The 17,472-nt window shown below is 39.1% G+C and overlaps 1 protein-coding gene and 1 non-coding gene across 5 annotated transcripts in view; one reads left to right on the top strand and one right to left on the bottom strand.

Annotated features, from left to right (window-relative positions):
- The first annotated feature begins 2,054 nt into the window (after nucleotides 1–2,054).
- TRIM37 (tripartite motif containing 37) overlaps nucleotides 2,055–17,472 on the top strand; it is a 98,034-nt gene continuing 82,616 nt past the window's right edge. The window contains exons 1-5 of one of the 4 annotated variants that reach the window (XM_053657233.1): nucleotides 2,055–2,464; nucleotides 4,134–4,235; nucleotides 12,149–12,189; nucleotides 14,637–14,753; nucleotides 17,356–17,443. In XM_053657233.1, coding sequence (XP_053513208.1) covers nucleotides 2,444–2,464; nucleotides 4,134–4,235; nucleotides 12,149–12,189; nucleotides 14,637–14,753; nucleotides 17,356–17,443 — 369 coding nt within the window. In that variant the 5' untranslated portion in view covers nucleotides 2,055–2,443. Of the gene's footprint in view, nucleotides 2,465–2,713; nucleotides 2,856–4,133; nucleotides 4,236–12,148; nucleotides 12,190–14,636; nucleotides 14,754–17,355; nucleotides 17,444–17,472 lie in introns of those variants that run through there. The other 3 variants (XM_037163737.2, XM_037163738.2, XM_037163739.2) reach the window with 3 other exon arrangements.
- LOC119062723 (U6 spliceosomal RNA) lies at nucleotides 16,541–16,643 on the bottom strand. The gene has a single exon (XR_005085026.1). It is a non-coding gene; the product is annotated as a U6 spliceosomal RNA (small nuclear RNA).

Here is a 17,472-nt window from a genome sequence, read left to right as displayed (position 1 = left end):
AAATTATTGCTGTTAAAGTTCTGGGAAATGCTGAATGGGAAAGGGGAAGAAGATCCTGCAGTCTTGAAGACTGGGCTTTGACATCCTATTTGAGATGAAAATAGCAGGTTTAAATTCCAGATGTGTGACCCTGAGCAAATCACTTAACTTTTATGTGCTTGGATGGTTGGAAGCACAATGAGATGGTGTTGGGTTTTGAAAGATAAAAATGAAGGATAAGTGATCTTTCTATATATGGAATAAAAATGAGGCAATGAAAGAACTAGGAAAATGCATCAAATGTTGGGTCTGCAGGTTATAGACTTACACTTTAACATAAATTAAAAAATTTATTATGAGAATGTATTTATCCATTGACCAACTTACAATAGCTGAGAAAACAGGGTTGGGAGAGTTAAAGTTGTCCTGTCTTGTTTAAACATTTCAAGAACAAAAAGTGCCTTTTAAAAAAATTACAGAAAAATAAGTCACACCTTTGTAACAGATACTAATTTTATTCAGTACTCAGGCAATTGATATTAAGTATGTTTCTGTACATAATTTTTGCAAAAGAATTTTTCAGTCACAGCTTAATCTTCCTAAAATATCTTTGTCCATTGCTCACGTAATTTTACAAGAACTTGTTTTTGCCCACTACTTATAAGAAAGTCCAAATGCTACCTGACGCGTGGCTCAGTGACTTGGGTGTTGTTCCCCGAACCGGAAGGTCGCTGGTTCAGATTCTGGTCAGGGCTCTTGCCTAGGTATTGGGCCAGGTTCCCGGCTGGGGGTGGTCAAGAGGCAGCCTGTGGAAGTTTCTCTTCCTCTCTTTTTCCCTTCCCCTCACTCTGAAAATGAATTAATAAAATCTTTTGAAAAATTAATGCTTTGAAATTCAAGAACTTTCACGGTTATTGTTGATCACGTGCATTCTAGTGTACACTTACACGGGCTAAGTGTAACAGCTGTTTGTGAACAAACCAGAAATAAAAAAATTAAATTCGAATTACCATATTTTGCTGTGTATAATGTGCTCCTATACATAAAATACGCACCCACGTTTTTGATCCAAACTTTCAGGAAAATCTTTCAATTTATATTTAGAAACAAAACTGATTGTCATATTCCAGGGTATTATTTTGTGTACAGATATCGTTAGTGTTTTCTAGACATACACTTTTAATGCATAAGAATAAAAATAAACATTTATATAAATATATAATTAGTACTGTGTATGCATAACAGTATTATGCATTATTTTTTCCCCTCAAAAGTTAGGGCAAAAGTACACATTATACACGGAAAGATAACAATTTGATGCACGTCCTAGTCTCACACCTTCAATTCCTGCAATAAACATCTATGCTAGAAAATTGTAGAAAGCAGTCGCAATACAGCTAGCTACAGCTGATACCCATTTGGTACAGTCTCATGGCGACAGTGTACCAACTCAAGCGGCAAAAAATGCAGGCTACACGGTGTGGGTCTTACGTCTACACAATCTGTGGTCTTGTTGAACCACCCCCAAAAATAGAAACTACACCGCTCTAGGCTTCAGTCCGGAGCTTAGCTTCGATAGGCGGGGCGGAAGCCTTACAACCTGAGATTCTGGGCTTCCTCCCAGAGAAAATAACCACGAGCCAGGAAACCTCTGCACCACGGTTTCACAAAGTGCTGGCCATAAGCCACTTGCTGCCAAAATTGCCGAGTGGTTGTTAAAAACGCGGATTTGGTGTGGCCCAAGCCTCTAGAATCACGGAGACCGAATACCTAAGGGAGTGCTCTGGACTTTGTGTTTCCCACAAGAATCCCAGGTGACTCCGCTGTTTGGCGCGCAAATTTGAGATGGGTGGGGCACCGCCCTTAACACAAGGGGCAGGGCACTCCCAATCGCTACGCTCTCGGCTGCCCGTTTGCAGACTGGAGTCGAAGTAACGCAACCTGCAGTAGCAAACCTCCAAATCTCGTGTGCGCCCCCGCCCCGCGGGAACTAGGTGCCCGCCTCTCCGCCCCGCTCCCCTAGTGCTGCGCGCATGCGCACCGCGCCTCCAGCTGTCCTGGTTACCGTTGGTGTTTGTGAATTCCCTGCAGCGACTTCTTTGCTGGAGACCAGCACCGCGGTGTTTCTGCAGCGGTTCGATACGCGCGCGCCCGCAGGCTCCCGTCACGTGGGCCAAAGCTAACTCGTGGTCCCCTGCCGGCGGCTGAACGGGGAGGAGGAAGGAGCTGCGGCCACCGCTCGCCCTCACACTGCGCCCTAGGGCGGGCACGCGGATAAAAATGGCGAAGTGGGGGTAGCTGGCGCTGAAGCGATGGGGCGCGCTATTGGGGCGGTCGTTGGAACCTCCTAACGTGGGCGCCGGGTTCTCCGCGGCAATTTGAATTGACGACCTCGGGCCGTCACCTACTAGGTCAGACCACGGACTCCGTGGGTCGCCGAGGGCCCCGCCGGGATTCGGAGGCAATGGATGAACAGAGTGTGGAGGTGAGGGGGGCTTGCGGAGGTTGGTGGTTACTACCCTCTCGGCCCCCCGCTGAGTGCTCTTTAATGGGGTAGCCTTTCCCTAGTCCTGTCTCTGTTAGAGCACCCTACTCCGCCGCTGCGCTGTGGAGAGGGCTGGCCAGGTGCGAAGCACGCCGTGCTGCCCCTGCAGCCCTCTGGTCCCTGTGCTCCGACTGTTCTCGCAGTCAGGTAGTGCGTATCCTGGCGTTTTCAGGTTGTCTCCACGGGTACTCAGTCCCCACAGGGTTTTTGCGAACTACAGCCTGTGCACAGCAAAACTGCAAATTCATTAGATGGACCTGCCCTACCAGTTCTTGCGAGTTCCTGTGCGGATCCAGATCTCCCTCCGAGTGGATAATCATTCCTCCCAGCGGTACATTTTGTAGACTTTTGCCCTTCCTGTGAATGAGGTTATATATTCTTACTGTCTTAACTGGGCTGTAGTTTGCCAGAACAACCGATTTTTTTTTATTATATCTGACACTTGTAAGCTGTGATTTTAAATGATTGGGGTATTTCATAAAGGCTAGAGACATTAAAAATAGGACAATTATTGGACATAATTGTATAATGTCTAATTTTGGACCTCCCAAATATTAAATAGGTCTTTGCTTTTTAGTAAGGGCAGCGATGGTACAGGGCACTCCACTTGAAATTAGTCCACCCAGTGGTCTTACTGTCCACCCCCACCTCGCCCCCCTCCATGTCTGCACCTAACAGGTTCTTTCTGGCTCTGCAGCATCATGATTAGACTTGAGTAATTTTCTTCGTAATTCTTCACGTGAAGGTATTTTAAAGGTTCAATAACTTTACCTTGATTTTAGGAGAGTTTAATTCTCCTGCAATGAAGTAAAAATAAAATGTGAGTACTGTAATAATAAACTTAAAATATTTAAGAACCTATATTTAATTATATGTTTTCTTGTCAGTTACTTCCTAAATTAATGCATAGGAGGCTTCATGCAGAGAAAGTACTGTTTCTTCTATTTATATGATCTTTTTTTCTTCCTAAAATATTGGTAGAGCGGCCACCAAAAATCTCTATAGCAGCAGAATCTCACGCTCAAAGAAGTAGCTACTTGGTTGCAGTGTCAGGGCAGAAGTTTGGATTTCTGGATTCTGAGTTCGTTTCTTTCTTGATCAAAGTACACTGCTATTAGAATATATCTCTTTTTAAAACTTTTTAAAAATTATAAAAACAGCTCACCCCCCCCTTAGGGAAATTGCAGAAAAAGTAAAAAGTTCATATTGTTCCTTTAAGCATAGAGTTTGCCCTTTTTTCTTATCGTTAAAATCAGGCTTTCCCCCCCTCTATATCATTAAATAATTCAAGAGATATTTGCAGTAACTATCATAATTTGTGTTAACTGTGGTAATTTAATTAATATTTGGACATTTGGGCTAGCCAGACTCTTGCCATCATAATTAACACTTCAGTGAAAATATATGTGCGAAAATCTGTGTGTTTGCATTTCATATCCTTTCCTTAGAATAGAAACATTGTGAAGCTTAGATGTTCTTGGATACCCTGGGCCTGACTAAGCAAGTCCTGATATGACTAAGATGTTGTCGAGTGAATTACTTTAAGCATGCATTTACTCTTGATTCAGTAGTCTAATCTGGTGGACTTTACATCTTTTATTATTTTCAGAGCATTGCTGAGGTTTTCCGATGTTTCATTTGTATGGAGAAGTTGCGAGATGCTCGCCTGTGTCCTCATTGCTCCAAGCTTTGCTGTTTCAGCTGTATCAGAGTAAGTTGTATTTTTTCTTCATTTGCTTCATTTTTTTCTTATTTTAAATTTTGTGCCTTTTTAAAATGTCTTAGAATATTCCTTAATAGGGAGACCATTAGTGTATATTGTTTAGTACTGTGGGGATGACTAATCATCAAGGGATAACTGCCATAAAGTGTCTGGAAACCAAAGCCCACTGCAGTTTTAGTATATTTACATTACTGAATCACTGCCCATTTAATAAGTGATTTAAAAGGGCTGGCCTGCCTTGTGTTTGAGGTGGAGGGATATGAAGATAAATGATGAAGTGCCTGCCCTGAAGGAGTTTTAATCTAATTGAGAGAATGGACTTTGTATTTATATTGAAGAATGGGCACCATCATAAAGAGGCACTAACAAAACACTGTGAGGCTCAGAGGAGGGAGAGTTATACTTGTTTGGTGGGTTGGACAAAAACCAAAAGCTGGTAATGGGTTCAAAGGCAAAGAATAAAGACGCACAATCTTATAGTTACAAGAGACCTTAGGGAGGAATAGAATCCAGTGACTTTAGGTTGAATGTAGATTAACTCCTCAAACAAAATTATAAGGAGGCTTAACATGTTAGAACTTATTTTGGTTGTGTGTGGGGATTCAGTAACGCCTCTGCAGACCACCATCGAAAGCCCTCCTGTCCATATTACTTAGTAGATTATTTCCTTTTCCTGAGAAAATCAAAGCCATCTCACATGCTCTTCACCTCATTTTCTCTGTGGTCCCTTATTTCTGCCTAAAGAGATAAATATTCCTCTGCGAAGAGTAATAGCTCTAATATAGAAGTCATTGGCTTCGAATCACAGCTGGCAAATGGTGGAGCCTGTGGTGTTTGCCACTGTACTGTGTGCGGAGGACCTGGGTTATACACCCCGCTAGTTCTCCCGCTTGTAAACTGAGACTCTTTACCTTGTTTTCTCGGCTATAGAAGGTGGGTGATAAGGTGGCATTAAGTGAAATAAACTAAAAGTAATTTAGAAACTGTAAAAATACTATCCTCTTGTAAGGTGTTACATTATTGTTAAACTAGCGACTAATGCATATCTTTTTAATTTTTATTTACTGATTTTAGAGAGGAAGAGGGGAGAGAAAAACATGAATTTGTCCTTCCCCAGTCCGGTCTCCATTACTGAATGGAGGACTGTTTTTCATTTCTTTGAGAAAGAGAGGAAGGGAGAGAGAGGAAAACATCTGTTAGTTTACCTCTTATAGGCTCCCCACCTGGAGATTGAGCCCACAGCCCAGGTATCTGCCCCAGTCAGCATTGAACCCACAACCTTTTGGTGTACAGGATGATGCTCCAACCGGTTGAGCCACACCAGCCGGGGCCATGGTTGGTTTCTTGGATGTGCTCTGACTCTGACTGAGGATCAAACACAACCTTGGTGTATCCAGGCAAAAGCTCCAACCAACTGAGCTGCCTGACCAGGGCCTCATTAGTTGATTCTTGTATGTGCCTTGACTGGGGGATCAAACCGACAACTTTGCTGTATCTGGACAATGCTCTAACCAACTTAGCTACCTAGCCAGGATTTGCTTAAGTTTTATAAATGGTGTAACTGAAGCTAGATGAATCAAGTCATTGGCCTCTATCACTGTAGTTAATTAAGTGATAGAGTCTGGATATGGATTCAGTCCTTTCTATGAAGGTCCCCAAGTGAGGGCCTGGCCCCCACAACCCAGGCATGTGCCCTGACTGGGTACCAACCCAGTGACCTTTTGGTTTGCAGTCTGGTGCTCAACCCACTGAGCCACACCAGCCAGGGCGAGGCATATATTTCTTAAATATTGCTGCTGGCATTCTGTACTCTGAGGTGTCTGGGAAAATTTGATCTACTTCAGGACATTTGATTTACTGTTGCAGGTTTAACTTTCATTTCTGTAAGTATGGCTCCCAAATCTGTTCCTTCAGCATTGAGCTATAAATATCACATCTGATTGTCCTTCCAAGCATCGTCAGCTTTTTTCCAGATCAAATTCACCCTGTTATTTTCTCTGATTGCCTTTTTTGACTTCTTTTTGTCCTATTCTGCCAGTCAACCTTGAAATCTCTTTGAAGTCCTGTCAATTATCTCCTAGTGTCTCATGTCTGTCCTACTTTTCTATTCCTATTATTACCATCCTAATAGAGTAATGGAGCCATTATCACCTCGTGCTTAGATTATTATAGTTGTCTTCTCACTGATCTCTCTGTCTTGAATCTCTTCTTATCTCTAGTCTGTTTTGTATAGTGCTGCCATATTGCTGCTGTTCAGTGATGTTACGTTTTTCCCTTCCAGACGCCTGTGAGATTTATTGCCCAAAAGATAAAGTTCAAGAATATATTACCCTTGTAGTCAGATCATCTGGATAATATGGTTCTAATCTTCTTTCTAGAGTTGTCTTGATTCTTGAATGCGCTACTCATTTGTTTATTCAATATTAATTGCATGCCTACTTGAAGTTAGGCATTGACTTCCAAAGGAGTTGACTTACTAGTTTGGATATAGACAAAAAATTAAGTATATATATATATATTAGATACCAATAAGTACTAGCAAAATTGAAACTGAGTAAGGGGTTAGAGTGGGGGGACATCGGGGAGGGCACAGGCAAGTCAGTAGCTGTTTTAGGCAGGGTTGGCGGGGAAGGTCTCTCTGAGGAGATGGCATTTGAGCGGAGACCAGAATGAAATGTGGGAGTTTCGTGAATATCTAAGGAAAGAAAGTATCCAGGCAGAGAAATTAGAAGGGGCAGGGGCAAAGTCCTGGAGAAAGAAAGATGCTTAGTATATTGAGAAATAGCAAAGAAGCCAGTGTAGCTGGAGCAGAGTAGACAGAGGAAGAGTGAAAAAAAAGGACATGAGTTTAGAGATGTTGTTGAGGACGTTAGTAAAGACCTTGGCTTTTATTCTAAGTGTGATGGTAGCCATTGAAAGCTTTTGAATGATAATGACAACATGTTTTAGAAGCTATTGCTGTGGTTACTATGTGGAAAGTGGACTGTCAGCAGGTGAGAGAGGAAGTGAGGAGATCAGTTAGGATATGCTTTATTAGTGAGAGGCGAATGGTAATAGTAGAGATGGTGAAAAATAAGGCAATTCTGGATACGTTTTAGAGGTAGAGCTTACAGATGGTACATGAGAAAGTTTTTTATAACATCTGGATGAATTAATGGTATTCCATTCCAAGGTAGAAAAAACTCGGGGAGGAACAGATTTGAGTAGGCTATAGATGTAAAAGTTTTGTTTTTAAATAATATGAAGTTTATGCCATGGCCAGGTAGCTCAGTTGGTTAGAGTGTTGTCCCGATTTTCCACGTTGGTACGTGGCCAGAGCACACATAAGAAGCAACCAGTGAATGTATAAATAAGTGGAAAAACAAATTGGTGTTTCTTTCTTTTTCTCTCTCTCTCTGTCCCTTCTCTTGCTCTAAAGTCAATAAATAGAAAAACTAACTTTAAATATATGAAGTTTGGGATGTTTATTATTCATTTAACTAGAGATCTTGACCGTTGGAAATATGAACCTGGGGTTGAGGAAGGGGACTTTAGAGAGATTGAATTGTTAGTATATAGATAGTATTTAAAGCCAGGGGTTAGGTGAGTTCACCAGATTACCTCCTGTGGAAAGAGATTTTTACATCTGAACTGTGTGTTGCTCAACCTGTAGAGGTCAGGAGGAGGAAGAAGATTCAGCAGATGATAAGAAGGAGCCGTGAGTGAGGCATCATAGAATTGAAGTGAGAAACATGTTTAGAAGAGGAGTGGGTTAGCTGTGTCATATGGTTCTGGCCTGGGCAGTGACCTTTGGATTTGAGAATTTGTGGGTCATTGGTGGTGACCTTGAGGAGTAGTTTTAGTGGGAACGGAGAACAATAACTTGCTTGCAGAGTTGGAGGAGAGTGAGACAGCAAGTATGAAAAACTCAGAATTTTGTAGTAAAGGAGAGAAATAAGGCTGTGGTTAGAAGGGAGATGTTGAGAGTCAACATTTTTCCCCCTTTTTCGAGAAGATTTATATCTTGCTGAACCAGTAAACAGAATAATTGATGCTGGAGAGACAGGAATAATTACAGGAGCAAAGTTCTTGAAAAGCTGGGCACTCCACCCAAGTTGTAATATCGTTCATTTCAGTGCCTTCCCCTCTCTTTCATCCCACCTCTGTTCACTTGACCATGGAAATTTAACTGCCTATGAAAGTACAGGGACTCATGTCATTGAATAAAACAAGCTAAGGTCCAGACCCTTAAATAAACGTGTCCAAAGTTTGTTAGTAGTTGATGACTAGGATTGGACTCCCATTCCAGTTCTCTACCCAGGACTGATGCTCACACACACACACTCCAAAGGTGGTAACATTATCTTAGGTTTTCACGCTCAGTTGCCTTTAATTATCTAACTACACTTAATTGATTCTCTCTTATTACTTGTTTCCCATTTTTTAAATTTAAACACCCTTTTTGGTCCCCATAATTCTCACTTTGTTTTGTTTTCTTTATTTTTTTCAGATTAGTACCACTTTTATGTTTGCCTATAATTATTGACATTCTTTTGTTTCTAATTTTGCAGCCTTTTAAAATTTAGGTATAATTGACGTGCAATAAACTGCACATACTTAAAGTGTGTGGTTTGATAAGTTTTGGCAAATGTATATACCTGAGAAAGTATCACCACAGTTGAGATAGTGAAAATACCTGCATTCCTCCAAAATTTCTTTGTGCCTTTTGGTAATGCCTCCTTCTGCTTGTCTTGTTCCCAGGCAACCACTGATCTGCTTTCTGTCGCTACTGATAGGTTCGGATTTTCTGGAATTTTATACAAATGGAATCTTACAATATGTACTCTTATGTATTTTTTTTGTTTTTGCTTTTGTTCTCAGAATTATTTCATATTTACATCACGTGTGTCAATAGTATTCCTTTTGATTGGTCATTAGTAGCATTGCATTGTATGTAAATGCCATCATTTATGCACTCACCTGTTTTTGTTTTGTTTTTAAGTGGGGGATAATTGACATGTAAAACATTACATTAGTTTCAGGTGTACAACACCTTTCTACATTTGGGATCTGTATATGTTGCAAAATGATGATTACACTAGGTCTAGGTAACATTTGTCACCATACATAGTCACAAAACTTTTTTCTTGTGATGAGGACTGATAAGTCTGTTCTCGTAGCAATTTATAAGTCTGCAGCATAGTATTGTAAACTGTAGTTACCATACTCTTCACATTCACTTGTTGTTGAACACATGGATTGCTTTTAGTTTTTTGGCATTTCCATAGAAAACTGCTATGAACATATGTACCAGTCTTTGAATGGACTTAAGTTTTCATTTCTCTTGGGTAAATAATGTGGAATGGACTGTCTAGATCATATGGTAGGTGTATGTTGGACTTTTTAACAAATTGTCAGGCTATCTTCTAAAATAGTTGTGTCATTTTACATTCTCACCAGCCGTTTATGAGAGTTCTGGTTCTTCCACATTAATGTCAGCATTTGGTGTTTTCGGTCTCGAATTTTAGCCATTCTCATAGGTATGTAGTAGCACCTCAGCTTTCCCCTTAAGTTCAGGAAGAAGACAAGGATGCCTACTTTTATTCTATCCAGTACCTTCACTCCCAACCCCTGGAAACCACTATTTTTTGTCTCTACGAATTGAACTAGTCTAAGTACCTCATATAAGTGCAGTTGTACAATATTTGTCCCTTTGTATTTACTTCTGGGCTCTCTATTGGTATGTTTCTCTCCTTACATGAGCACCAAACTGTTTCGATTACTGTAGCTTTGCAGTAAATTGAATCAGGAAATTCAACATAGTTTTGGCTATTTGGGGTCCCTTGTGATTCTTTTATTTTTTTTGCTTAATTGCCGTGGCTGAAATTTTTAGTATTATATTGATCAGAAGTGTTGAAAGCAGGTGTCCTTGTCTTTTCCCTGATCTTAAGGGGAAAGTTTTCAATCCTTAACCATTGAAGACGATGTTTGCTGTGGGTTTTTAAAATAAAGGCCTTATTAAATTGAGAAAGTTCCCTTCCATGTCTTGAGTATTTTTATCATGAAAGGATACTAGATTTAGTCAGAGGCCTTTTTTGTAGCAATTCAGGTGATTAGATATCTTTTTCCCTTTATTTTGTTATGTGGTATATGGCACTGAATGATTTTTGTATATTGAACTGTGAATTTTAGTAATAAATTCCAGTTGGTTGTGGTGTATAATCAAGGAGGCTTGAGCTCTGTCACTTGTGTAGTGTTCTGTGGTTATTAAGTGCCAGAGCAAAGAATCAGACTGAAGTCTGAATACTGTCTGAAGCTTGTGATTCTTCCGCGTAATAGAGAAAAATTAATTATTTAGTCGAATGTGGAGGAAATATTGTAAAGACATTTTTTAATATTGTGCATTAATATTGTTCACACCTTTGGTTTTGGTTTGGGAGAAACATTGTTTTTCCCAGAGTATTAAAATGGCCATATTCTATCTATCTATTTATTTATTTATTACAATTTTATTTATTTAGCCATGGCTGGTGTGGTTCAGTGGATTGCACTCTGGCCTGCGAACCAAAAGGTCACCGGTTCTATTCCCAATCAGGGCACGTGCCTGGGTTGCGGGCCAGGTCCCCAGTAGGGGTCATGCAGGAGGCAACCACACATTGATGTTTTTCCCCCTCTCTTCCTCCCTTGCCCCCTTCCCTTCTGTCCATAAATCAATCAGGCAATCTTTAAAAAACATTTTATTGATTGAGCTGTTACAGCTGTCCCAATTTTTCTCCCTTTGTCCCTTTCCACTCAGCTGTCCCCACTCCTCTCAGGCAGCCCCCCACCTTTGTTCATGTCCATGAGTGACGCCTCTAAGTTCTCCAGCTACTCCATTTCCTGTACTGTACTTGACATCCCTGTGGCTTTTCTGTGACTACCTATTTGACTACCTATTAATCCCCTCACCTCTTCACCCCTTCTCCCACACCTCCTCTCATCTGGCATCTATCAAGACACTCTTTGTATCCATGATTCTGTCTCTGTTTTTTTTTTGCTTTGTTTTTTAGGTTTAGTTGTTGATAGATTTGTATTTTTTGCCATTTTATTATTTATAGTTTTGATCTTCTTTTCCTTAAATAAGTCCCTTTAACATTTCATATAATAATGGTTTGGTGTGGTGATGATGAACTCCTATAGTTTTTTCTTGTCCAGGAAGCTCTATCTGCCCTTCAGTTCTCAATGATAGCTTCACTGGGTAGACTTAGCATCTCCTTTGCATGTGGTGTGATACTGCTCTCCATCCAGTAATGATTAAATCAATTAAATTACTAGCATTTGAGATTTAATGGAGACGTTTTATAATTTAAAGGTTTTGTAAAACCTTTTTACAATTATGAGGAAACAAAGTTATGTAGATATTTAAGTTATTGAACTGTAGAACTCATAAGGTTTTACTATATTGTTTATTCATATATCAGATCTAATTTATATGTGTATAATGTATGTACTTCAAAATTAGATTGCTTTTCTAAAAAGGTATTTGGTAGTACCTTAAACTTCCTTGGGATTTAGTTAGAAGTACATCATTCCTGTGGGTTATGTTTGGAGATAATGGTGACAAGTATTGTAATTTTTGTGAAGATTCTACACATCTTCCCTGTGAGATCCGAGTCGTCTCCTAGGATCACTTCCTTTCCTGTGAGAGAACAGTTTCTCAGCTATTTTGGGATGAGTCCTATCCCTTGGAAGTTGGTCCTGATCACAATGATAATGAGAACAAGAGGGTGGTTTAACTGTTTCTACAATATAAATATATAATTAATGCAGCCACTGGAGAGTTAAATTCATTAAATTTGGTGTATAAGTATTCAATATGTACAAATTAAAGTAATGGTGTTTCTATAATCAAAATCTAATTATTTTGTTTTTTGCCTCCTCAGCGCTGGCTGACAGAGCAGAGAGCTCAGTGTCCTCATTGCCGGTAATTGTTTTGCTATGATTGTTTGTGAATTTGGAAAATAATAAGGTGGTGGAGTTGGAGGGTGCCAGAGCATTAATAAAATTCTTTCTGCAGTCTGCTGCATTTCTCCTCTTTGTAAATACCACTGGAAAGAAATCTTTCTAGATACAACAGTGCAAACTAATTTATCTGACTTAGAATTATGTAGAATGCATTACATTGTTTACCCTCTATAGAAGATCATGTGCAACTTCTTATCTTACCTTTTAAAAAAGATTCTATTTATTTTAAAGAGAGGGGAAGACAGGGAGAGAAACATCCATGTGGTTGTGCCCCCAGCTGGGGACCTGGTCCGCAACCCAGGCTTGTGCCCTCACCAGGAATTGAACTAGTGACTTTTGGACTTGCAGGCTGACGCTCAGTCCACTGAACCACACCAGCCAGGGCCCTTTTCATTTAACTTACTTTTTATAATGAAAAAATTTTTTCAAGGTTTCTGGTTTAGAAAATCTTGATAGTATAGATAAGTATAAAATAAAAAGACTTCTGACTGTTTCTCCCTGCCTAGTCTTTTTATGAAGTAACACTCTCAGGTGAAACTGTTGTGTTTGGTGTCTGTTCTTCTAAACAGTTTTCTGTGTGTATACTGATGCGTATACATATTATTTTTCTTACAACACAAATGATACAATACTTTTTTGCTTTTTAAATGAAAAATATACCTTTGTTGGTACACACGTGTCATTCAAAAACATGTTTAAATAGCCCTGGCTGTTGCAGGTCAGTGGATTGAGTGCCTGCCTCTGAACCAAAGGGTCGCTGGTTCTATCCCCAGTCAGGGCACATGTCTGGGTTTTGGTCCAGGTCCCCAGTGGGGGGTGCGCAAGAGGCAACCACACACTGATGCTTCTCTTCCTCTCTTTCTCCCTCCCTTCCCCTCCCTCTAAAAGTAAAGAAATAAAATCTTTTAAAAAATGTTTAATCTATTATGTGATCATACATTTATTTATGTTTATATTGAGAGACATTTAGATTGTTTCCACTCTGGTTATTTCAGACAATGATGTCAGACCACACTGAAGGATAGTTTGTTTTTTTTTTTACCATTTTGCCTTCCTAATAAAAGATGTGGAAGTTCCTTTTCCTCACATTCGTATGAATGCTGTCTATTACCTATATCATTTTTAAAAATTATTCATTTTTAGAGAGTGGGAAAGGGAGGGAGAAAGAGAAGGTAAGAAACATCAGTGTCAGAGAGAAACATTGATCAGTTTCCTCCCTTATGTACCCTTACTGGGGACCGAACATGCAACCCAACCAAGTGGCCTCGAACTGGCTGGCGACCTTTCACTTTGCGGGATGATGCCTGACCAATTGAGCCACACCAGTCAGGGCAGTCTGTCATTTATTTTCATTCTGCTACGTGAAAAATTGTATCTCATTTTTAATGTTTTTTTAAAAACCATTAAACTGAGCATCTTTAGAACTATTTTTAGACATTTATATTTCTTTTATCTTAAACTATCTCCACATCTTTTGCCAATTTTTCTTCATGTATTACCTTTTAAGAACTGCATTATCAAATGGAACTCTGTAATGATGGAAATGTTTTATAACGTTGCTATCCACTTCATTAGCTACATGTGGCAATTGAGCACTTCAAGTATATCTGGTGTAACTAATAAAATTTTATTTTTACTTTATTTTACTTTGAATTTTATTTTATTATATTTCAATTAATTATCCTCACTTGAGGGCATTTTTCATTGCTTTTAGAGAAAGAGGAAGGGAGAGAGAGAAAGAAATAAGAGGGAGGGAGGGAGGAGGAGAGAAAGAAACGTTGATATGAAAAACATCAATTGGTTGGTTCCCTTTTCATACGTGTCCTGACCAGGGATTGAACCTGCAACTTAGGTTTGTGCCCTGACTGGGAATTGAACCTACCATCTTTCAGTCTGTGGGATGATGCTCCAGCCAACTGAGCCATATTGGCTAGGGTTAATACGAATTTTAAATAGTCACATATGGCTAGTGGCTATCATTTTGGACAGTATAGCTTTATAATAAAGAATTAAGAATTCAATCTGTAATCTGAATCGTCAGTATTTTTTGTTTAGGTTTTTTTTTTTAAGTGATTAACATTGACATAAAAATAAGTTACAGTACATACTTTTTATTGTGTCTTTGTTATATTAGTAATATAGTATGAATGCGATTGTGAGCTCTGTTTTGAGGAATGTGTTTTCTTAATCATTTCTTTTTTCCAGCTTTATTGAGATATACTGTAATTTAAAAAATCGTAAGATATTTAAAGTTAGGATTTGATATATGTATAATTGTGAGAGGATTTTCTTCCATCAAGTTAATTAACAGAGCCATAACCTCACATATTTGCCTTTTGAACGTGTTTATTTTAGAAAATAATCTCAAGTTCTTTACTTAAGTGTATGTATATGTCTTCTCTCCAGTGCTCCACTGCAGCTGCGAGAACTAGTGAACTGTCGTTGGGCAGAAGAAGTAACGCAGCAGCTCGATACTCTTCAACTCTGTAGTCTCACCAAACATGAAGAAAATGAAAAGGACAAGTACGTCTCCATTTCTGTTATTTAATGGGTTTTGCTTTATGTTATTTTAATGAAAGGATTGAAGGATTTATCTTTAAAGATTTTATTTTTATTTAGTTTTAGAGAGAGAGCACGGGAGGGAGAGGGAGACAAACATCAATGTGCAAGAGACAGATAAAGTGGTTGCCTCTTATACGCCCCCAACTGGGGACCTGGTCTGTTGCAATCCAGGCTTGTACCCTTACTGGGAATTGAACCAGCCACCTTTTGGTTCACAGGCTAGTGTTCAGTCAACTGAGCCATACCAGCCAGGTCTGGGGTTTTTTGTTTTTTGTTTTTTTTAGTTTTGTAGGTAAATACATTTTTTTTTTCTGGCGTGGTGCAGATATTACTCTCTGGAAAGACCCTTGTAACTTTTTAAAAAAATATTCACCCAAGGACATATTTTTATTGCTTTTAGAGAGGGAGGAACATCGATCAGTTGCCTTCTCATACATGCCCTGACCAGGGCTGTGCCCACAACCTGGGCATGTACCCTGACCAGTCAGTGATGAAACTCGCAGCCTTTCAGTTTATGGGGTCAACACCCCGACCAGCTGAGCCGCACTGGCCAGGCTGATGCTGCTTTCATCAGAGCCTAGTGGGACTGCCACGGTTGCTGATCTCTTTTCTTTGCCTCTTGATGCCTCCTGGCTTCCCTTGGGTTTGCTGAAGGTGCCTGTAGGTCATTGATTAAGAATTGTTCTGATAAGTTTCCTGTATTTTAAAAGCTATATTCTAAATTTGATGGTATGGAAATCATACTAACTGAGCTTCCAGACAATAACTAATATGCTGTTTCTTCATATCTTTATTAATTTTCTCTTTGATACTTAAATTACTTATAAATGAGAATATAAAATGTAGGCCTATTTGGGTATTTTTCTTTAAGCTCAGTGTACTTCAATGATGAGCAGAACAAATACAACACTGTCTCTTTAAAGGCAAGAGGAAACTTGAAGGGATTTTTTTATTGTGGTAAAATATAACATAAAATTCACTGTCTTAACCATTTTTAAGTGTACAGTTCAGTAGTGTTAAGCATGTTCACATCGTCACACACTCTCTACCAGGGCTGTTTTAACAGAATAGTACAGACCAGGTGGCTTGAACAGTGTGTTTACTTGCTCACAGCTTTGGAGGCTGAAAGGAAATCCAAAGTCAAGGTATTGTCATGTTCGGTTTCTGATGAGACCTTTCTCCTTGACTTGGATAAGGCTTTTTCTCTCTGTGTCCTCATGTGGCTTTTTCACTACACGTACACACACTTCACACTGACGGCCTGAAAGGCCCTGTTTCAAGGAACATGTATAAAGGACCCATGGACAGAGCCAGAAGCGGGGAGGAAAGGGAGTGGGGCGGGGGAAATTGGTGGTGGGGAAATGGAGACAACTGTGTTTGAACAGTAATAAAAAAATGATTTAAAGATCATATATTTTAATAGCTGAAGCAGATAAAAGTAAAGGAGTCAGTTTCACCAAAGTTAAAAGCATGCGATGTTAACTCAGCTACTTTATATGTGTCACTTTAGGGCAGCACTGACCAGTAAAAGTGTGATGTGTGCCACTTACACAATTTTAAGTTGTCTAGTAGCCACATTAAAAAAGGAAAAAGAACTGATTTGAAAAAAAAGGCCCTGTTTCTTAGAACAGTTATGTTAGGACTTTCAACATAGAAATTGGGTGGGCTGGGGGGTGTGGTATGCAGTTCAGTTTATACCAGGTCCATCTTCATTCTTTTGCAAGTAGATATCCAGCTTACTTATTTCTTAACATATGGAACACTTCACAAGTTTGCGAGTCAGCCTTGCTCAGGGGCCATGCTAATCTCTATCATGCCAGTTTTAGTGCATATGCTGCCGAAACAAGCAGCATATACAGGAAAGCTTAAAAATTGAGTTCATTTTTCATGAGGATCTGCAATTAGTTTGTACAGTTAATCACGTTTAGCAAAAGGATTTGTGTGTGAATATAATCTCACATAATCTGATTTGCCCCAAAATGTAGGAGCAGGCTAGAATTTATCATCTATAGCAGTAGATGCACACCGGTATGCCGCAAAAAAATTTAAAGTGTTACCTGACTGGTTAGTCAGGGGCACTGGCTTCTTTTGGATTGTCAAGTAAAATGATAACAGTCAACACAGTAATAGCTATTCAGCGTGAATGAATAATAAAAATTAGAACTCTTGTTTTTTGTCAGATCAGCAAAAAATATATTATTGGTATGCCACGAAATTTTAGTAATTAGTATATATATGCCATGAGATGAAAAAGATTGAAAATCCTTGATCTGTAGTGATGCTAGGAAATGATGTCACATTTGTACTTTATTCAGAAACTGTTCTGCATTTTTCATGTGATTCTGAGTTTTTATAGATTAATGAAAATAGTATTTGAAAAAAAAATTGTATTCCAATGTAATTCTTTAGGTTGGTTTACAGAAGCATGGAATACAGTTTATATTGTTTTCTTAGATATAATTGTTTAAAATTGACCAGCTTTCCCAGACTTAGGAATGTGTTGAGGTAATTATGTTCCAGTATTAATTTAATGTATAACTGTATTTTTTTTCATAACATGTAGATGTGAAAATCACCATGAAAAACTTAGTGTATTTTGCTGGACTTGTAAGAAGTGTATCTGCCATCAGTGTGCACTTTGGGGAGGAATGGTGAGCAGAACAAATTCAGCATATTGTTT

Source organism: Artibeus jamaicensis, unplaced genomic scaffold (genome assembly GCF_021234435.1).
Source record: "Artibeus jamaicensis isolate MK-2021 breed Jamaican fruit bat unplaced genomic scaffold, CSHL_Jam_final contig_1998, whole genome shotgun sequence".
In the NCBI taxonomy this organism is placed as follows: Eukaryota; Metazoa; Chordata; class Mammalia; order Chiroptera; family Phyllostomidae; genus Artibeus; species Artibeus jamaicensis.
This window is presented reverse-complemented; position numbering and strand designations above follow the sequence as displayed.